The sequence below is a fragment of the Sinocyclocheilus anshuiensis genome, unplaced genomic scaffold, assembly GCF_001515605.1.
Source record: "Sinocyclocheilus anshuiensis isolate Anshui unplaced genomic scaffold, SAMN03320099.WGS_v1.1 scaffold487, whole genome shotgun sequence".
NCBI classification, from domain to species: Eukaryota; Metazoa; Chordata; class Actinopteri; order Cypriniformes; family Cyprinidae; genus Sinocyclocheilus; species Sinocyclocheilus anshuiensis.
Genome location: NW_015548240.1, coordinates 2,742,238 through 2,763,471, shown reverse-complemented (window position 1 = coordinate 2,763,471; position 21,234 = coordinate 2,742,238). Strand labels below are relative to the sequence as shown.

Below are 21,234 nucleotides of genomic sequence, written 5' to 3'. Positions count from 1 at the left end.
AGAAAATAATCAGCAGGAGGAGTGTGTCAATCCACAGCACGGTTAGATGGAAAAGTTGCCTTGATCACAGGAGCAAACTCAGGAATCGGGAAGGAAACAGCTTTGGATTTGGCCTCTCGAGGTCTGACTCTTCGATGTCTTTATTATATACCTTACATCTTTAAAAATGCCTAATGAAACTATTTGAATAATTCTGTTTAAATACACATTAACACTTCAGTTCTGTTTGCTGACAGGTGCACGTGTGATTCTGGCGTGTCGTGATGTAGAGAAGGGCGATGGGGCGGCGACAGAGATCCGTACACGAGTGGGTGGAGCTAAAGTGGAGGTGAGGGAGCTGGACCTGGCCGACACCTGTTCCATCCGAGCCTTCGCTCAGAGATTCCTGCGAGGTATTGCCTTATGATATCCAATGCAATGCAACAACCAAGACACAGAAGTCCCAGATATGTGAGTTTTGTTTCTTCATTCAGAGGTTGATCACCTGCACATACTGGTCAATAATGCCGGAATCATGATGTGTCCTTATATGAAGACAGTCGATGGCTTTGAGATGCATATTGGGGTCAATCATCTGGGTAAGTGCGACTAATACTTGTATTTATATTAATATACATGTTTGCAAATCTGAATTTCTTCACAAGCAGGTGCTTTTCTTACTGTAAAAAAAAAAGCACAGGCCTGTCAGGAATGATTTCAGGACACATCATAGTAATATCTCTGTTAGTTAATTGGCACATTTTATGCATGGTATTAAGAAAATCAGGAGATATGATAAAAACAAAGATTTACATCTCGGCGTCAATAGCCTCGCGGGCAGTGTGCTGACATATAGCGCCGTTGCGCTTCGGGCATCCCAAGTTCGAGTCCCATCCCCCCTCTCTCTCCCACTTTGCATCTTGTCTAAAATACTGTCATGTCCTAAAAAAGGCAAAACCACCATTAAAAAGTAAATCTTAAAAAAAAAGTTTACATATCTTCTGTACATTATCGTTTTACTCATGTCTTAACCTAAAATAGATGTTATACAGTGTTGTTACTGTAAAAACTAAAATGATTAAGAAACAAAAAAGTTTTTGTTTATTGAAATAAAGATGAAATTAGATTACACTTGGAGTTTACTTGTGTTTTACGCATGGCATAATTAACATGTCAGGAGAAATAATAAGTTTAGAAGTTAAAAAAATTCCATTGTTAATGTTAACTAAAACAATTAAAAATGTAAAAATGTAAAAAAAAAAAATAAGATTAATTACTGAAACTAACGCTGAAATAAAAATAAAGCTTATTAGAAATATATATATATATATATATATATATAATATATATAAAAGATCAAAACTGAAAATGTAAAAATAAAGTTTAATTCAAAATATGAATAAATACTAATTTAGTGCATAAATATACTACAATAACAAAGAAGTTTTGACAACTCACTTGTGCACTTTTCATTCAGGCCACTTCCTGCTCACATACCTCCTCATTGGTCTGCTAAAGCGTAGTGCTCCATCACGAATCGTGGTTGTTTCTTCACTGGCACATAATTTCGGCTGGATTCGATTCCATGACCTGCACAGTCAGGGCAGCTACAACAGCGGCCTTGCCTACTGCCAGAGCAAGCTGGCTAACGTGCTTTTCACACGCGAGCTAGCGCGCAGGCTCCACGGTGAGTACTGCTGTACATCAAACAAGAATCTAAAACGAAAAGTGGAATCCCGCCTTACAGAAGATGTCAATTTGACTTGTATTTCATCAGGGTCAAACGTGACAGTGAACTCCGTGCACCCCGGAACGGTGAGGTCAGAGCTGATGCGTCATTCTACTGCGATGTCGCTGCTGTTTGCCGTCTTCCCCATGTTCCTGAAGACCCCGAAGGAAGGAGCTCAGACGTCTGTCTACTGCGCCGTCGCTGAGGAGCTCCAGTCAATCTCAGGCAAACATTTCAGGTGCAGCACACTTTAGAATGGGTTGCAGTTTAAAGGGATAGTTCACCCAAAAATTAAAATTCTGTCATTAATTACTCACCCTCATGTTGTTCTAAACCGTAAGACCTTTGTAGCGAATCAGCTCAAAGGGGGAATATGCATAATTAATCATAACTAGTTATAATTAATTATAAATATTTAGATCCGCTGTAAGTATTTACTTGACCTCTCAGGGTCAACTGTCTGTCAATTCTAAGAACGTTAATTTCCTGGTTAAGGGAAATAACTTTCTTACTCTGAGGTGTTAAGACGCATTTCGGGGGAAGGGTCCATAGACCCTCATATGGCTTGTTAACTGAGGGGTGTTACAGAATATTTGTTAAATATAACTAAAAAAATATATATTGTGTGTCTGATTGGTCCAGACGCTACACTTCGTTCATCTTCAGAACACAAATTAAGATATTTTTGATGAAATCCGAGAGCTTTCTGACCCTCCCATAGACAGCAACGCAACTGAAATGTTCCCAGGCCCAGAAACGTAGCAAGGACATCGGTAAAATAGTCCATGTGACATCAGTGGTTCAACCGTAATTTTACAAACCTACAAGAATACTTTTTGTGTGCAAAAATAACGACTTTATTCAACAGTTCTTCTCCTCCTTATCCCGTCTGCCGTGGCGTGCCCCCATTTTGGAGAGTATCACGACCATGCGCTTGCTTCCGCTTTATGTAAACGCTGGCCTTGTTTACATTCAGAGGAGAGCACGCGCATGTGTCGTGATAATCTGCTTTGGTTAACAATGACATGTACTGTCTGGACAAAATAAAAAACACTGAGACATTTCTCAAAGTATCTTCTTAGTGTTGCACAGCGTCATACAAGTTTGGAACAACATGAGGATGAGAAAATTACGACAGAATTCCCTTTTGGGGTGAACGTGAATACATTCACTATATTCCAAGTCTTCATATAATAGCTTTATATGTTAAAACCGATTAAAAATCATCCATAGTTTCTTAGGTACTGGCATGTTATTAAACCTCCCTCTCTGTCTCTCCCACACAGTGATTGTGCCCCTGCTTTTGTGGCCCCTCAGGGACGTAATGAGGAGACGGCACGGACTCTGTGGGATGTAAGCTGTGAATTACTAGGGATTGAGTGGGACTGAAACATTCATTTGACCTGCTTTTTTTCTCTTCTGTTTTTTCCACCTTTTCAGTAATTAGACTTCTTTTGTCTGTCTTGGTTTTGTTTAACACATTTCATTACACCAAATACACAAAATAATGTTCTTTTTAGCAACATCATATGACCCCTTTAATACATTTGTGTGCATTTTCTCCAATCCATGCTAGCACAACCCACTTTGTTCTTTCTGCCAGTTTTCTTCTATCATGCCCTTGTAAGACATGCAAGTATGAGTTTCTTTGACTCTAGAACAAATCTGTGAAGAATTTGAAATTCACTGTTTTATTCTGTTTGTATTTTGAACGCTGCTTTAACTCCCATCTTAGTATTGTCACATGAAGCTGCATATTTGAAGTCTTTTATACAGATGTGCTTTTAACTACTGTGGTACATTCATGACCAGAGATATTTAAATATATAAAGTAAAAAAAAGTATAATTTTTGTATTTTCCTTTCTGCTAAAATACAAATACACAAGGACATGTTGCAAATAACAGACAACTGATAGATCAAGTAAGTTCATTATTGAAAAAATTTACTCAAAATAAAAAAGACAATTAATTCATTGTTAGACTGAAGTAATGTTTTATATAGATTTTGTATATATAATTATACTTTAATAACTTTTAATTATAATGTAATAACTTTAATATCACCCTTCAGGAGACATTTGTTTGTAATTGGATTCAGACACAAGTATATCCATTTCTTTGGCAACATTGCTCTAACAGTCTTATTGATTTTAGTACATGCATAGGCCTTGTAAACAGACGTAGTTCCTTAAAGGAATTGTCCACCTAAAAATTTTAATTCTGTCATCATTTACTCACCCTCATGTCGTTCCACACCTGTATGACTTACTTTCGTCTGTGGAACATAAAATAAGATTGAAGTCATACAGGTTTGGAATAATATGAAGATATGTAAATGACATGACAATTTTCATTTTTGGGTGAAATATCCCTTTAACATATCCCTAAAAAAACCAGTAAACCATCTCCCTTTTTAAACTGTGATTAACTTTACACAATAAAATGTATACACATTCACAGAGTTCACATTATGAAACATTACAGGAGGGTCAGAGACAGTTTAATCTGATTAACATACTGTAAATATATACACACACCCTTTTTCACACACACATTCATAAACAGTGCACATAATTTCAGGGCGTTAATTGTAGGGTAATCTGTGTTATAGACAAACACGTAAGCAACATTTCACTGATACAGTATATTTCGAAAATTGCAACGTTATACCCAGAATCCCTTACTTTACAATTGTAACTGTTAGTTTCGCAGTATCTAAAACACTGCGTATATTTGTTCTCAGCGCTCCCTCATCATAATGCCTGTAAATCACACCTTCCCTTTTAACAATACATTTTGTAGTCCAACCACATCTGATTGCAATCTCTCACTGAGGACCAAAATAAACTGCCTTTTTTTTTGGAGGTCTGATGTGACACAATTGCAAACTTGCCATGAACTCAGATAAGAATTCATTTAATGGCAGACTCCAGATAACTTCACTACCATATGACCTTGTTCCATCAGGATGAGATTTAGTCACAGTGATTAGAAGAAAAATCCCTTTTCCTGAGGTAAGAGAATAAGCTCAGTCAAATACTAAAAAACACAGATGTGAATGTTGCCATAATTGTAAAATGTTTTGTGATGTTAAGCAGTTTTCTTTCTGATGAGGACCGGTAGATCGAGAGGCCTTTTTCTCATTTCATCAGATTCTCAGTGGATGAGGTTTGGTAGTTGGACTGGTCCCAAAAAGAGCTAGATTGTGAATAGACATGATGTAACAAAAGTGGCACAATGGTGATTCAATTCCTGGCATATTATTTCACTCCAGCCAATCAAAGCAGAACAGAATACCTCAGTGACCAACAGGAATTAAGAGTTCACAATAGAAACTGGTAGTGGTTATCAGTTATTGCCTTGTCGTTGCCGTGACGATCGTTCCTGATGCTCCGAGAGCCACTGGTGGCAGATATCGTGCATGACAGAGTCACCTGAGCTCTCAGCGGCCCGCATCACATCCTGTACAAATGGAGCCGCCTTCACAAGCTCAAGCTTCACAGCCTGGAGATACGCTGCCCGCAGCTTACTGCACTGAAGATATGCCTTTATCTACAGAGAGAGAGAGAAAGAAAAGCGCGTGAATGAGAGCAAGAAAGTGTGTGAGAAAAAAAAAAGGACTGAGAAAGAGAGAAACCACACCTTGTTTTCTGGACTCTTAGATTCTAGAATCAGGCCCTCTAGTTCTTTAGCCTAAACAAAAGAAAAACAACATTTTTCAGAAATATACACATTATATAATACACACACACACACACACACACACATTGTATATATATATGTATATACTGATATAGATATATGTATATACAGATAGATACAGGTGGATCTAAAAAAATTTGAATATCATGGAAAAGTTCTTAATTTTTTGTAATTTCATTCAAAAAAAAGCAGACTTTCTTATATTCTAGATTCATTGCACACAAACGGAAATATTTCAAGAGTTTTTTTGTTTGTTTTGTTTTAATTCTGATGGTTACGACTTACAGCTTAGGAAAACTAAAAATTCAGTATCTCAAAAAATTAGAATATTTTCTCAAAGATCAATCAAAAAAAGATTTACAAAACACAAATATTCAAGATCTCCGAAGTAGGTTTAATTATGCACTCAATACTAGGTTGGGGCTGCTTTTGCACGAATTACTGCTTCAATGCGGCGTGACAGAGGCGATCAGCCTGTGGCACTGCTGAGGCGTTATTGAAGCCAAGGTTGCTTTGATAGCGGCCTCTTAACAATACCCCATAGATTCTCTATGGGGTTCAGGTCAGGCGAGTTAGCTGGCCAATCAAGCACAGTAATATCATGGTCTGCAAACCACTTAGAAGTAGTTTTGGCACTGTGGGCAGGTGCTATTCTTTTTGCAAAATAAAATCAGCCTCGCCATAAAGCTTGTCAGCAGAAGGAAGCATGAAGTACTCTAAAATCTCCTTGTAGACGGCTACATTGATTTTGGACTTGATAAAGCACAGTGGACCTGGACCAACACCAGCAGATGACATGGCACCCCAAATCATCACAGACTGTGGAAACTTCACACTGGACTTCAAGCAACATTAATACAAATACAGCAACGCAAATCCAGAAATATTGTTAGGTTGGGAACTCACATCAGCTGGACTCTTATCAGCTATTGAGACACAGCTGAGCACAATAGCGTCACAGTCATGTTTAGAGGCTGTCCCAGACTCCTCTACACACTTCAGGAGCTGCCGCACAGACGAGTACTGATGCTGCCGGACAAGGCGCTGTCCGACCCGTATGTACACCGCCAGTGCCTCCAGCTGGAAGTCCTGCATCACATTAAAGAACAAGAGAATCAGAGTCAGTTGTAAACAAGACAAAGATTCAGTCTGTAACCGCTGTGTCGTAAGTGCTTACCTGTATTACTCGATATGCAATGCCAAAACCTTCCTCGATGTTCTTGCCTCCCAGCATCACCTATGCAATATGCAGAGAGGTTACAGTGTTTGTTAAAGATTTCATCTTTAGTCTCTGTTAGATTTATGCCACAATGCACTGTCAACCAGTTTTGACTTTTTTTGAGACTACCATTAAAACATTTTTTTTTTAAATAGAATTCATGCTTTAAATTGATCAAAAGTGACAGTAAAGACATTTATATTATGTTACAAAAGATATCGCAAAATACTAAGCAACTTTTTTCAACATTGATAATCATATTAAATGTTTCTTGGGCACCAAATTAGCATATTGCAATGATTTCTTAAGTATCATGTGACACTGAAGAATGAAGTAATGGCTGCTGAAAATTTTGCCATCACAGGAATAAATTACATTTGAAAATATATTCAAATCAAAAAGTTATTTTACATTGTAATAACATTACTTCACAATATTACAGTTTTTTTCTGTATTTTCAATCCAATACACAAGAAACTTCTTTCAAAGAAGTCCCCCTTTGTCAAACCTTTGAATGGTAGTGTACATATTTGGCACAGACCAGATCTTGCTGCATGCATGTAAACAGCAAAAGCATCTGATCTGGGCCACTTTCAAATCTGGTTTATAATCGTATATTACTTTATTATATTAGTACACTGAAAAAATCAAATCTGCATTAGGCCATGCATGTAGTATAATTGCAGCCTTAGAGTACAGCACTTTAAGCATAATGTGCAGTTTGAATGTTATGAAATAGGATTATTTTTATGTTTATAAAACTACTTCTATTTCAGTATTCTGTAAGGTTAATGCTGTAAACCATATCCATACAGATCTCTTCTTCCCACAATATGCATTACTCATACACACTTAGTCTTGCGGAATTCAAAATAATCAGCTCACGCAATCAAGTGTGAAATCCATTCAGGGAAATACTTACAGTTAAACACTTACAAACATAATATACACACATAACACAGACCAGAAAAGAGCAGAAATGTATTGATTTAAGACATCCATTTTAAATAGTTCATCGAAATATTTTTACATTTTTTTTTATAGATATGCAGCATGTCCACTCTCCCCTCACTATAATACATTCTATTCTATAAATGCAAGATGTCAAGAACTGTCTCCAATACAACCTACAAAATTAAGGTGTGGTTACGATTACTATTGTTCTGTGAATTTTCACAGGTGAAATCCGGTCCTTTTAACAGAAATCCATCCACACCTTTAGAAACAGAGATATGGAAGGGGATGCAGCAAAAGGACTAGGTTGTGTTATACAGGATATATACAGAAGAGCATGTTTTCTTGGCTCACCTTGCAGGCCACATCCACCTTCATGGGGCTGTTTCCAAACAGAGTGGGTGGGGCACTGTTCCCTGTGAGGGCGGGGCCTACAGCTGTCCTGGATGGTGAGCTTTCACAGCGGTGTAAGAAGCGTGTCACCTCCAGCTGCAGCTCAATTGTGTGCATGTGTCTGCAACATTTATGTTCAATTACCACATTAAAATTGCCCAAAGCCAAAATACCGAGGAACGTAATGGAAACTCTTATCAGTACTGACTATATCATATTTCAATTCAGTGTATGTTATTATACATAATGCAAATAGTAGTAAATTATATTAACTGCAAGTTGGCATACAGTTTGCATCTGGCTGTGTTTCGTTTCTCCCCATTAAATATAATTCTAAAATCAATTTGACTAAAAAATTTAAACTTTTTAATACCTGGAGACATCAGTGGAGCTCATTTTCTTCCTGAAAGAGGAGCTGTGTGATTTCCTGCGGCTCTGTTGTTCCTGCAGGTAAGTTCTCAGGTGCTCTTTGGCTCGGATCAGCCAGCGCTGCTGTTCTCCCAGCTGCAGATATGACTGAGCACCGTGAGAAAAGAAGCGGATACAGGTCATAGCGGCACGAATGTGATCCTACAAAGAGAGGGGAGAAAATTATAGCAGCATGCTATAGAAAAAGAAGAAAATATGTGCATGTGTGTTTTAAGCACCATCATGAACTGCTGGAGTTGGTACAGAGAATGGTAGTGTCCCCTGCGCTGGAGTAACTGACAGGCTGAAAGAAGGTAACGGCCCCAGGTCTCTAGTGTGGGGTCCAGAGTTTCTAACAGACCCTGCAAAGCCCCCAGCCGTCCACGTTCAAGACAGGTCTGAAAGATGCCCTCCAGGAACACATCCTCCGAACTCTCCTAGAAACAGAGAGAAAAAAAAGAGACAGAAACTTTATAAATATAAACAAACATGTTCCTCGTATGTTATATAAAACATACCTCTAAAAAAAATCAGATTACATATACAAAGCGGTTCATAAACTTGGGATTGGAAAATAATTTTAGTGTTTTGAAAGAAGTCTCTTATGTTCGCCAAGGCTGCATTTATTTGATCAAAAATACAGTAAAATCAGCAATATTGTGAAATATTATTAATAATTACTCATTTCAAAGAACTCTTTTCTATTTTAATATATTTTAAAATGCTATTTATTCCAGTGATGGCAAAGCTGAATCTTCAGAAGCCATTAATCCCATTTTTAGTCTTAAAAACGTCGTGCTCCTTAATATTTTTGTGGATTTTTTCAGTATTTACTGATGAATAGAAAGTTCAAACAACAGCATTTATTTGAAACAGGCATTTATAAAATGTCTTTACCATCACTTTTGATAGTTAAAAAAGTATACATTTCTTTCTTTCAAACAGTAGTGTAGTTCTAATAATAAAACTGTGAGATTTAAAGAGCTCTGTAACTTTGCAGAACCTTGTTCTGTATGTGGGTGAGTGCGTCTCTCAGGCAGTCGTGCCGCAGGTAAAAGCTGATGAGGCTTAGGTATGTGCCGTAAGTGAGCAGGTAAAACAGACACTCCTGATAATAGCTGCACCGCTGAACTCTGCCCTCTGCTCCATCTAGAGGAGCAGAATCAGAGAGAGCCTCCTCCAGCTCACGCAAGGAGGCCAGGATGTCCTCATCCACAGTCTACATAAAAAAAACAGACAATTTCCCTGTAAGGAAAGTCAAGGATCTCATCAAATCAAGTCTGTGTCTTCTGGGTCTGGGTGTATCATTACCGTGCTCAGAGTGGGTTTGACTGTGGACTCCAGGTGCTGAACGATCTCCTGCAGAAGTCTCACTCCATGGTTTAGCTGGTTCCGATCTACTGGCGCTTTCAGACAGCGGGCAAACTTCTCCCTGGCCCCACTCAGATTTCCAGCCTTCAAAGACGCCATACCCCATGCCTGCCAAACTCCGTTCGGGTCTAGTCCACTCTTAGTCGACACCTGAGCATTATAAACAAAAACTGATTGCAAAAAAATAGCTGAACCCAAAATCATGACAGGTCACTAGATTTAGAAACCACATTCTCTTTTATTGTATAAAAAAAGAGCATCATGAACATTCTGCATAAAATCTCTTTTTGTGCTCAACAGAAGCAAGAAAATCATGAATGTGAGTAAATGATGACATGAAAGTCATCTTTGATTGAACCTTTACTTTAAATCTCACCTCCACAGCTAGCTGGTAGTGCTCGGCCTCTAGCAGTTGGTTGCGCAGACGTGTCACTGCAGTCATTTCCTGAATATCGTCCAGAGATGGAATGTATTTGTAGTTTGCACTGACTAGGATCTTCAACACATCCACCTTACTGATGTAGCTGTGGATGGAGAGAGAAGAACGAATTAAAAACAAGTGAAATATAGATACATTGTTTTTCAAAAGTTTGGTGTCAGTAAGATTTTCTAAAAATAAATGTATACTTTTATTCAGTAAGGACACTTTAAACTGATCAAAACATTAAAAGACATTTCTAATGTTACAAACCATTTCTATAATTTCAAATATGTTGTTCATTTAAATGTTCTATTCATTAAAGTATCCTGAAAAAAAGTATTGTGATTTGCATAAAAATATTAAAATACATTTTAAAATATATTAAAACAGAAAACAGTTCATTTAAATTGTAAAAATATTTCACAATATTACTGTTTTTCCTGGGGTTTTTTTTTTTTTTTGACCAAATAAATACAGCATGGGTAAGCATAAGAGACTTTGGAACATAACAGAATCAATTTAATTCTGCTCTCACTCACAGTTTATGCTTTTTAAATTAAAACAAAGAAAAAAGATACTACATTCAGATTGCACATGTAAAGGTATGTGTTCCTCACCTGTCACAGAGTGCAGGCTCATGGGTGCATCCAGCGTTTACAAACATGAGTTTGGCACTGAACAGCAGCTGACGCATCACATCTGTCAGCAGACGCGCATCCACCTCAGGATTGGTCAGTTTGCAGGAGAGTGAGCGGCAGTGGCCAATCAGCTGTTGCCCGCAGGCTGCGTGATCACTGTGTAGCGTCAGTATAGCGACACACAGGGATGCGCTCGGTGCCTTTAACATAAAGAGAGAAAAACTTCAGGAAATATGAATGAGACAATATAAAAGAGATCACATTTAAACCAATCACTGTCAAACAAGCAATCCTTCAGCTCCATTGCGAGTAGAAAATCACACCTGCTCATAGTAGAACTCGCTCTTCAGCTGCTGGTTCTCTGCTGAGTTTGGACTCAGGCGGTACTGCTTTCGTGGAACCTCAGGCAGACTGAGAACCCCATTTAGGACTCCATCAACAGATGCAGGGCTGCCAGCTACTGAGAAAAGTTTAGTTTACAATCTTGTAATCATCATCTGAGTAAAGGCATCAATATTTTGCCATACAACCAAAACAAAGAGATTTGTAGACCTCATGAGATGATAATGAAAAATAGCTTGTGTGTGACATGAACCAAACAGAGGCAAGTTTACCTTCCCCCTGTTCAGGCTCCTCATCTGAGCTGCAATAAACACAACATGAGAAATCAAGGTACATAAGAATCCTAGATTAGGGTGAGAAGCATCCAATTTTCAGCAGTGCTACAACTAGATCCTATTCTGATTTCTCTTAATGGTTCTGGTTCCTTAATGGTTCTTTTAGTACTTTTCACTAAAAGAAATACACAGAAATACAAAGAAATAGTAATTTTCACTAAAAGAAATGTTCAAAAGTTTGGGGCCAGTAAGTCTCTTATGTTCACCAAGACTGCTTTAATTTGATCATAAATACAGCAACAACAACAAAAATAATGATATTTGGAAATATTATTACAATTTAAAATAACTGTTTTCTATTTTAATATATTTTAAAATGAAATGTATTCCTGTGATGGCAAAGCTGAATTTTCAGCAGTCATTATGTCTTCAGTGTCACACGATCCTTCAGAAATTATTCTAATATGCTGATCTGCTGCTCAGAAAACATTTCTTATTATTGTCAATTTTTAAAAACTACAGTTTAATATTTTTGTGGAAACTGATTCTTTTTTCAAGATTATTTCATGAACAACTTAATGCATCAATTTAATGCATCCTTGCTGAATAAAACTATTCATTTCTTAAATCTTGCTGACCCCGAACTTTTTTTGTAAAAAAAGAAAAAAGAAACAAATTTAATAATGAGATGATTTAGATAATAATAAACATTATAAAACAATTCTTGTTTACACAGACAATACAATGGCTTTTCAGTTTGTTCAAATGTGGCACAAATACAATCCAATAATTTGCCTTAATCAACTATTATATAGCAATATCAAATGAACAAAATATGTGGAACCATGTTCCATTTGATCTACTCTGACAAAATTAGTTGCTGTTCAGTACTTTAAAATCAAATAGCAGGTACAGTAACTAAACTGATTTAAGTTTCATGACATAAGTACATTTTAAGCTGTATGTTTTTGATTCACTAAAACAAATCAGCTCATAAGAGTCATTCATCTGGGAATCATAGTACTCTTGTACAATCGGTTCTTAGTTACCAACCATATTAACAACAAGTTCAATGACACAAAAACCATATGACCACTTGTGCACTTATGAAGTGTGCTTTTAAAAGGTGTTTGAGCATGTGTCTTACTCCATGTGGAAGAAGTTGTAGCACTGGTCACAGACTCTGACAGGCTCTTCAGAGCCCTCTACAACCATCTTCCTGCTGGAGCAGGAATGACACACCAGCCTGCCACAGCGTCTGCAGTGGTGCCGTCTGTTAAACTGACACAGGAGAAGATTTACGTTAAGACTCAAATTCTTAAAGAGAGGCCTAATAGAGAGCAGAGCAGGAAATCACAGCAGGAGCACATCCTATCATACACTCTGCCTCTCTCACCATGGTGAATCTCTCCCTCTGGCAGACCATACAGATGTGCTGTTTGTGGTCTGGGATCCAGTCCTTGCGGTCAGGGGTTTTTTCTGGAGGGGTGAAAGGTGTGGCCAGCTGCCGGATCCTCTTCCCACTGGGGCGTCTCTCACTGGAGGGTGTATGCATGGGTGTGCTGCCTGAAGAAAGTGTGTGCAAACATGACTTATAAGGTCTTTTTACCTTCAGGGTTGCATGCTAAATAGAGTGTGGCTAAGGAAAAAAAGCATGGTCAGTGAAAGAGGTGTGGCTTATACCTGCTGATGGAGGAGGGGTGTGGCTTGGAGAAGAGGGGCCGCTCTCCTGGGCTGGACACTGCAGAAATGCATCTTGCAGACTAATGACAGAGTCTGAGACAGAAAGAGAGAGGAAGAGAAATAGATTAGTGAAAAGAAGAATTGCAATGTAATGATTTCAAACCTCTACTAACACTAACATTGACAGGAATGTTTGTTTTCAACTAACAATTCAGCTAAAAGACTGATCCACCGTTCCAACTCACCAGAACGTGACCACTCTCTGGGTGCATAAGGAAAATCAAGAGCTTTCCGGGCGTAATCTGCCAGTAGGGTGTCAATGTGTTGGTTGGTGATGCCGGCGTCCTGAGTCGGCAGAAGGCTCCGTAGAGTGTTGATGGCAACAGTAGCCCAGTCTACCTTAAGATTCATCAGCAGCTGCTCCAGCATGAGAAGCGGATCAGACAGCAGGGAAAAATAGTCCTGACGAGATGCTTCCGGCAGAGTAAGTAGAACCTGCGACAGGTACACACACCACACTTTTCTGTCACACGCCCTTCTTGTTGCATCTGAATCAGTGTGTTATTTGGCTAGGTCAAACATTGTTACCTTGGAGCCAAGGTGAAGGGCATTGATGTGGCGTCTTCGTGCTGGGGTCATCTGACTCTGGAAGTGTAGGGTGAGGTAGTCTGACAGGAAGTGGCAGGCAGCTAATCCAGGTCTTCGATCCAGGGCTCGCTCACTAACCTCCAAACCCACTGAATCAGAGAGAGCCTCCAAGAGCTGCATACAGAGAGACACACAGAGTCAAGTCTTTTTTCTTATAGCGCTATTCACAATTAGCTTGGAATAAGACTTACAAAGCAAATCACAAAGCTAGTCGATATCCATATGTATATGTATAATATGGAAGGCCCGATTTGGGTTCAAGTCATTGACCGCATGAAATTAATTTACAAACTAAGTTTGTCAACTTGATACAGATACAATGGAAGCCAAGAGAACACATAAAAAACACACATACACACCTGAAAAGCATCTTCTGTGTGATTCTGTTCTAGGAGGTATAGCAGGTGTTCGGTCAGCAGCTGCATTCGAGACTGATCGGAGACTGAATACAGCTGCCCCCACTGGGTACACAACTCAAACTCCTAAAAACACACAATGTTATCTTTCACAATATATGCATTTTTTTCATTAAAATTGACAAAATGCTTTCAAAAGCACAAAACACTGTAAAAATTCACTCTGATGATATCTAATTTCCTTTGTTTCATACTCTGCAGATACAGTGCATATACTGGATACAGATCCAGTCTGTATCCAGATCAGATGGTCACTGCAGTCTAACTGAAAAATGAGTGTTTACTATTGTCATTTTGCATTATTGACACTATTTTCCTAATTAATGCTGTTCAGTTGCTTTGACACAATCTGTATTGTTAAAAGCGCTATATAAATAAAGGTGACTTGACTTGACTTGACAGTGCAGTGTTGACAAATCAAGGCAGCATAACAGGTTTCGGAAAAAAAAAAAAAGACCTCTCTCTATTTCACACAGAATGGCTGTTACCTGAATTCCCGCTTATGATGCCTAACCTCCAAGAAAATGCTTACTTTAGACAAATATACAGCAGGGTCATGGAATCTAGTAGCATTAGAGGTTATAGAAATCCGTTACCTCTGTCTCTTTCATTTAAAATGGCTTTAACGTTCTCCAAATTAATTCTGGTGATGTTTCAACTCCTGTTCCGTACACATTTTGGGCTGACATGAACAGCTGCAGATATACAGCAGGGTCACCAAATCTGACAAGACAGTTAACAGACTACCGAAATCTATTACCCCTCTCTATTTCACACAGAATGGCTTTAGTGCTACCCAAATTCACTCTGGTGATGTCTAACCTCCTCTGTTTTATATGCTAGAAAGCATATACAGCAAATCTGACAGGACAGCATTACAGATTACCAAAACCTGTCATCCCTCTCTATTTCACACAGAGCTGCTTTAAAGCTCCTCAAATTCACTCTGGTGATGTCTAATCTTCTGTTTCATGCTCTAGAAAGCATTTTGGTCTGATGTGAACAGCTGCAGAAACAGAATGGTGAAAAGCGCTAATTGTTCCCATATTACTGGCACAGTCAAGTCAATACAACAAAATAATTCAGCACCAACTGGACATTTCAGTCACAGTAATGCAGCATCAATACATCCATTCAATTTATTCAATCATCATAGGAGATAGCCACGTTTCCACTGCCATTTACAGTAGGTTTACACAAAAGTCAGTTGTACTATCCAGTGATTGTTTTTCAAATCTTTCCATAGACTTACCTTGGCCTCCAGCATTAGACTGAATACAGATTCAGGATTCTTTGTAGACTCCTCCCTCAACTCCTGCCACGCCTCCCATGGCAATGGTGGCTGCAAACTCAGCATCTAAATGACAAAATTATGTCAACAGCCAACTTCTGCAATATGGACATTACAGTTTATATGTGCACAAAAACTGGCACGGATTGTAATCTAAAAACAGAACAGTAATTTCAGCCTCTGTCTAGAGCTTATAAAAACAGACAGAAGATGACATGGTACTGCAGTTTTTTTTTTCTGTTAATACTTACTGGCATGTTTATGCACATTAAAGTGTCTTAACAAAAATATTCTTTAAATTATGGGAACACAGTAATACATGATTAAAAATACAAGCACATAGCAAAACAGAATTCCGTTTGCCAGTCTAACACTGATACAGTAAATAAGTAGAGCATTGCTGTGTCAGACTGACCCGCTGGTACATATCCAGCTCATGTTTCCTCTGCTGAAGCTGCTCTCGGAGTGGATCCTGGGTGTCCTGGTCACTGAGACAGAATTGCAGCAGCTCTAAACACTCTTGTAAAGGCCAGCGGTCCAAACCCTGCAGAACCACACGTCCACGCAGCTCCCAGTCCCTTACACGAAACAACTGCTCCGCACTGCTGCATTCTTTACAAAGAGACATACACAAAGATATCTGTAAAATATCCTTCTTTATGGTCTTGTCAAGGACTGTCTGAACTATTTAATTATGATTATTTATGGGACAATTCCCCCCAAAATTTATTTATTTTGTACTTCCAATTATTTTTTTATTTTTTTACACAACATGCCGTCAAATACTTCAACTGAATAAATGAAATCAATTGATTCAAATTAATTCTCTGTCTGACAAAAAATACAAAAGATGCTGTAAATAATACACATGATACCAATAGAACCCTGTTTTAAATAACTGGCTAGTGCATATTTGAAATTATACATCTCTTTACTGTGTATTGTAACAGTAAAGGAATAATTACTGTTTCAAGTTTGAGAAGTGTCAATTTTTTTCCCAATCAAGAACACTTCATTGTAGCTACACATTAAAAGTCAGCATGAAATAGAAATTTGCTTGGGTGACATATATTCTCTAATCTTTTAGTCTGCTTAAACCCCACTCCTTGAAGTGCCACGTCCATATCTTAACATCCAATGAATAGAATAGAATTGAATTGAATAGAATAGAATACAGATTAAGGGGGCATTTTTTGCCCTAAAATGTAAAATCCAAGATATTTAACTTTTGACTTTTTTTTTTTGGACTCCAAGGTATGTATCTTTTGTCACTTTATGGCACTTTTGATGGTAATTCTGGTAAATCCAAGAGTAAAAACTGTACCAGACACCGTGTCACCCAGGTAAATCTTACCTTGCAGGGCAGTGCATGCCAGTAGTTTGTCCCGGAGTGCCCCCTCCTGACTGCAGGGTTGTGCATACAGCTCTAGGAGGTCAAGGGCTCTGTTCAGATCACCCATATTTAGGGCTTGCTGAAAAGCCTCAGCAGCCATTGCTTGTCCCACACTGCTCTGCAAGCCAGAAAACAACATTCCCACCACAGGCTTCCCACAGAGAGCTGCCCCAAGACCCTCATCTGCTTCCAACGAGACCCCAAGAACTGGCTCAGCCATGGTCCGTAGGTACATTCTCAGGATAGGAAAGATTTTAAGCAGGGATTCTCCTTCCTTAGAGATCTGGTCTCCATCCAAAACCACTTCTTTACGTCCAGATCCGCGAAAATAGCCTGACCAGCCAGAGGAGGTTGCTCGGGTCACGCCACCCCGACTGGCACTGAGGCAAGCCAGGGCGGCGACGAGGGGGGAACGGGACTTCAGGAAAGACAGCGCAGATGGAGTGAGGACAAAAGAAGAAGGAGGGCATGAAGATGGCGAGGGCGGAGAAGTGGAGAGATTGGTGGATGTAGCAGACATGTCCTCCACAGAGACCTCAGACTCAGAACTGGGGTCAGAGGTTGTGGCAGGGTCAGAGAGGTCAAGGGAAGGGGCGCACTCCAGAGCATGCTGCTGAAGAATTGAGGCAATGCTGGCTGGGCAGAACGCCCCACTGTTGAGCCCTGCAATCCTCGGCTGCCCCTGAGAAAAGGTCACAGCCCTAGAATCCCAGAGAGGGAGAGTTTCACAGCAGCGCTGAACTACAACCTGTTGCACACTAAAAAGCAGCCGCTCCTGCTGCAGGAGAGACAGAACCCTGCAAAAAGAGACATATATGACTGATATGTACATTTGTAAAATGCAGCACTTTAAGACAGATAGATCCTTGTTTACCTGTCAGGTGACACCTGTCTGTCAAACAACAGGAGAGAGAGAAGCTGGGTAGGCGACTGAAGCAAAAGTAATAGAGGATTTCCGAGTTTCACTTCCGTGGACTGATCTAAGGTCAGACCGCAAATATCAGACTCAGAGCTCATAATACTTTAAAGATTCCAGTCAACAGAATTATTGAAATGGCATGTCTACTGTATAGTCTTACCTTCTGACCATAGACTGCGCACCAGTACTGAAGCCAACACATTGACATAATCAAGGAAGTTGCGTATGTAATCTGGCCTGCCAGGGGCGCTGTCAGGCTCAAATGGGCAGAGCTGGTCTAGATACTGCAGGAGTTGTTTCATAGCAGTCCGCACTGGGTGGGAATCGAGTTCAGACTGCTTAAGAACAGCCTGTTCAGTCAGCGCGGTCAGGAGAGAGCTCCCCGCCAGACCATCTACTACAGGGGAATAGAAGAAGTCAAAATTAATAACATAAATTTCATTTTAAAGGGGTCAGGCCACAGAAAATGGAAAAGCCTTGGAATGAGAGTTGTATTTGATGTAATATGACATTATTGCACCAAGAATTAAAAAAGTCCCTCCCCAGTCAATCCAAACCATTTAATGAATATAAGCTGCAATAACATCTTTCTCAAAGAATTATAATTATTACAAGGTTTTAAGTATTGAAATTATGACATCAAAAATAAAATATGAAATGTCATAACTGATTTCTACATTTTATCTCAGTTTTGACTTAATTTTTTTATTTCATAATTTCAACTTTTTGTAATGATTGACTTTTTATGTTGTGATGACTGTTTATCTCATAATTTTGACTTCGTCAATTTAAACATGTCAAAACTCCTATCACAATTTCAGCTTTTTTGTCTTTTTTTGTAAAAAAAAATTCACTTTTTATCTCATAATTTCAACATTTTATGTCATAATGGTTTTGTAAATGGGCTTCCATTAAAATCAGCCAATGAGAATCAACAAAAAATAATAATATTTATATATATGGTTCAGTGGTAAGACTACTGAACCCAATTTTTAAGTGGATTTAAAATTTGTCCCCTTATAATTTATAAGACCCCCTTAAATGTCTGTAGACTACAGAGCACAGAATAAAAAATAAAAAAACAATGACATAATTTACTTATTACCAATGTTTTAGACAAGAATACATTCTGTAAGGTGCTTAACTACAACACTGAGCACAAATTTGAACAATTCTAGGAAAAAAAAAATCGACTAACATCATGTTTTGTGCCAAAGAGTTTCAGTGTGTGCTGAAATGAGCACAAAGACAATGCCAAGCTCACTTTGCTAATACCTGAGGTGTTGGTGGCAGAGGTCAGGGTTTGAAGTGTGACCTCTAGGCGCTGATTCAGGTTTAGCCGGGAGGCGATACTCTCCTCTGTTAATGTTGAATGACAAGACAGCAGCACTTCCTGAGCACTACAGCCAAAAGGACTGTAGACAGCATTCTCCTCTCCATTACAGTCTAGAGTAGAAAGATGTTAAAATAAAGAGGCTATGTAAAGTAAAACAAAAATATAAGTGAGCATGCAACTGTAAAAAAAAAAAAAAAAAAAAATTAGTTTTACTTGTTCCTTTGCTGGTGGAGGTTCTATTAAGGACCTTGCTGATTTGTTGCAGTACTGAAGGGAAGCCTCTAATACTGCTGGTGTGAAGAACCTTTGGATCTACTCGCATACCTGCGGTAGGCAAAATAAGTCAGGACTCGGCAATAAAGATGGCCCAAATAAAGTTGCTTGATGCAGGCTCACCTCTGGCCTCCAGAAAGCTGCTGAGTCTTCTTTCGGCAGTCTCGAGCAGCTGCCTTGAAGTTTTCCACAGTGTGCACTGACAGCAGGAGAGGTCAAAGGCCGCCATAGCTGCAGGGCTCAACTCTTCCAACAGGGGTTGCACGAGGTCTGGGGAGTCTACAGAGCGCTGGGAGAGCCAGTAATTGTCCTCTAGACAGGGTATTGGCCGGCTCGAGGTACTGAGTAAACGTTCGGCCACATCAGAGATAGAATAAAAGGCCATGCCTGAAAAAAGAAGGAGACAGCAAGTAGGTCTATAGATATCAGTAATTCACAAAAATGTGACCCACTTTATTCTTTTATGGGTTAGCCTTAGGTAATTATACCACAATTATACCCCCTGTATCATATTTGTTAAATAAAATCCAATACTTTCTTACGAATTTTGGGGTGCTAATTCCAAAAAAATGCCTGTTTTGCATCACACTGTTTTCACATCACACTCTCTAACAAAATATGTGCATTTCAAAGCATTTTTGCCACAAAGACAATTCTGATGTTCCTCTGAGCCAGGTCAGAACTATTTGTTCAATTCTAAGCTGGTTTTTACATGCATGTCTGAAGACATAATTTTATGCCAAATTCGGGGTTATTATAGTTAACAAAAACTGAAACTAAAATTAAAACCATTAAAAAAAGATTTCATTACCCAAAATAAAATAAACATTAACTGAAATAAAAAAAAATAAAATCATTCTTATTTTGTGAAAAAAAAAAAAAACGTATGCAATGTAAACTTTTTATTGACATAACTGAACTCAGCATCATTCAATTTCTTTATTTTATTTTTTTGTAAAACAGCTGAATTTTTTTTTCGGCCTGCACTGTGCTATATAAAAAACAATCCAAGTCTATGGCATGTCCTCTTTAGATAGATAAATGTGTTTGTGCAATACCTGCGGCTGCTGCGCTCCCAATGCTTTTAAGTGTTAATCTGCTGCTGCTGCCCATTCTAGTCCTGCCCGCTGGAGCAACACCCACTGTGCCCAGACCCTCTGAAGACGAGGATGATGAAGAAAGTGACTGGCTCTCTATCTTCTGCTCCACCTGAGCCAGCTCAGTCAGGACCTCCTGGTACCGGTCCATAAAGACCAGTTCACCCGCACACTCAGAGTTCTCCAAGCTATACATAGCAATCACCTAATAAACACACACAACACAAACACATGCCATTAAAGGGGTCATATGATGTTGCTAAAAAGAACATTATTTTGTGTATTTGGTGTAATGAAATGTGTTTATGCGGTTTAAGGTTCAAAAAACACATTATTTTCCACATACTGTACATTATTGTTTCTCCTCTATGCCCCGCCTTTCTGAAACGCGTTGATTTTTACAAAGCTCATCGGTCTGAAAAGCAAGGTGTGCTGTGATTGGCCAGCTATCCAGTGCGTTATGATTGGCCGAATAACTAAAGTGTGTGACGGAAATGTTACGCCCCTACCATACTGTGATGATGCCCTGTCAGGGCCGGAGCGATGATTCAAAAACATGAAAACCCATTATAAACGAGGCATTCGTTGCATCCAGTGGGGACATAATTATGGATTATAATGACTTATACTGTCTTTTTACGCGTTGAAATGCATCACGCTGCGTAAACAAAACCATGTCTGCATTTGTGATCGGAGAAATGACAAACAACAAGCACTACTCTACACTGCTCAAAACTCGCGTTTGA

At 38.9% G+C, this 21,234-nt stretch overlaps 3 protein-coding genes across 3 annotated transcripts in view; 1 reads left to right on the top strand and 2 right to left on the bottom strand.

The window, feature by feature from the left end:
- Positions 1-1,550, bottom strand: part of LOC107655020 (vesicle transport through interaction with t-SNAREs homolog 1B-like) — a 9,869-nt gene extending 8,319 nt beyond the window's left edge. Inside the window, exon 1 of the mRNA XM_016442412.1 lies at positions 1,477-1,550. The gene's annotated coding sequence lies outside the window, so the exon portion shown is untranslated. The remainder of the gene's footprint in view (positions 1-1,476) is intronic.
- Positions 1-3,141, top strand: part of LOC107655021 (retinol dehydrogenase 11-like) — a 4,474-nt gene extending 1,333 nt beyond the window's left edge. The window contains exons 2-7 of the mRNA XM_016442414.1: positions 3-121; positions 237-392; positions 474-578; positions 1,457-1,666; positions 1,757-1,946; positions 2,995-3,141. Coding sequence (XP_016297900.1) covers positions 515-578; positions 1,457-1,666; positions 1,757-1,946; positions 2,995-3,097 — 567 coding nt within the window. The 5' untranslated portion in view covers positions 3-121; positions 237-392; positions 474-514 and the 3' untranslated portion in view covers positions 3,098-3,141. The remainder of the gene's footprint in view (positions 1-2; positions 122-236; positions 393-473; positions 579-1,456; positions 1,667-1,756; positions 1,947-2,994) is intronic.
- Positions 3,142-4,044: 903 nt separating this feature from the next.
- The window catches only part of LOC107655019 (zinc finger FYVE domain-containing protein 26-like), a 28,043-nt gene continuing 10,853 nt past the window's right edge, over positions 4,045-21,234 (bottom strand). The window contains exons 13-40 of the mRNA XM_016442411.1: positions 20,450-20,693; positions 19,515-19,778; positions 19,332-19,442; positions 19,058-19,228; positions 17,943-18,179; positions 17,738-17,843; positions 16,825-17,660; positions 15,886-16,082; positions 15,432-15,536; positions 14,123-14,245; positions 13,704-13,877; positions 13,361-13,610; positions 13,116-13,208; positions 12,829-12,998; positions 12,580-12,713; positions 11,430-11,458; positions 11,139-11,272; positions 10,795-11,015; positions 10,133-10,280; positions 9,697-9,906; positions 9,389-9,604; positions 8,625-8,822; positions 8,351-8,547; positions 7,939-8,098; positions 6,589-6,648; positions 6,318-6,500; positions 5,352-5,402; positions 4,045-5,261 (exon numbers count right to left, since the gene is read on the bottom strand). Coding sequence (XP_016297897.1) covers positions 5,058-5,261; positions 5,352-5,402; positions 6,318-6,500; positions 6,589-6,648; positions 7,939-8,098; positions 8,351-8,547; positions 8,625-8,822; positions 9,389-9,604; positions 9,697-9,906; positions 10,133-10,280; positions 10,795-11,015; positions 11,139-11,272; positions 11,430-11,458; positions 12,580-12,713; positions 12,829-12,998; positions 13,116-13,208; positions 13,361-13,610; positions 13,704-13,877; positions 14,123-14,245; positions 15,432-15,536; positions 15,886-16,082; positions 16,825-17,660; positions 17,738-17,843; positions 17,943-18,179; positions 19,058-19,228; positions 19,332-19,442; positions 19,515-19,778; positions 20,450-20,693 — 5,226 coding nt within the window. The 3' untranslated portion in view covers positions 4,045-5,057. The remainder of the gene's footprint in view (positions 5,262-5,351; positions 5,403-6,317; positions 6,501-6,588; positions 6,649-7,938; positions 8,099-8,350; positions 8,548-8,624; positions 8,823-9,388; positions 9,605-9,696; positions 9,907-10,132; positions 10,281-10,794; positions 11,016-11,138; positions 11,273-11,429; positions 11,459-12,579; positions 12,714-12,828; positions 12,999-13,115; positions 13,209-13,360; positions 13,611-13,703; positions 13,878-14,122; positions 14,246-15,431; positions 15,537-15,885; positions 16,083-16,824; positions 17,661-17,737; positions 17,844-17,942; positions 18,180-19,057; positions 19,229-19,331; positions 19,443-19,514; positions 19,779-20,449; positions 20,694-21,234) is intronic.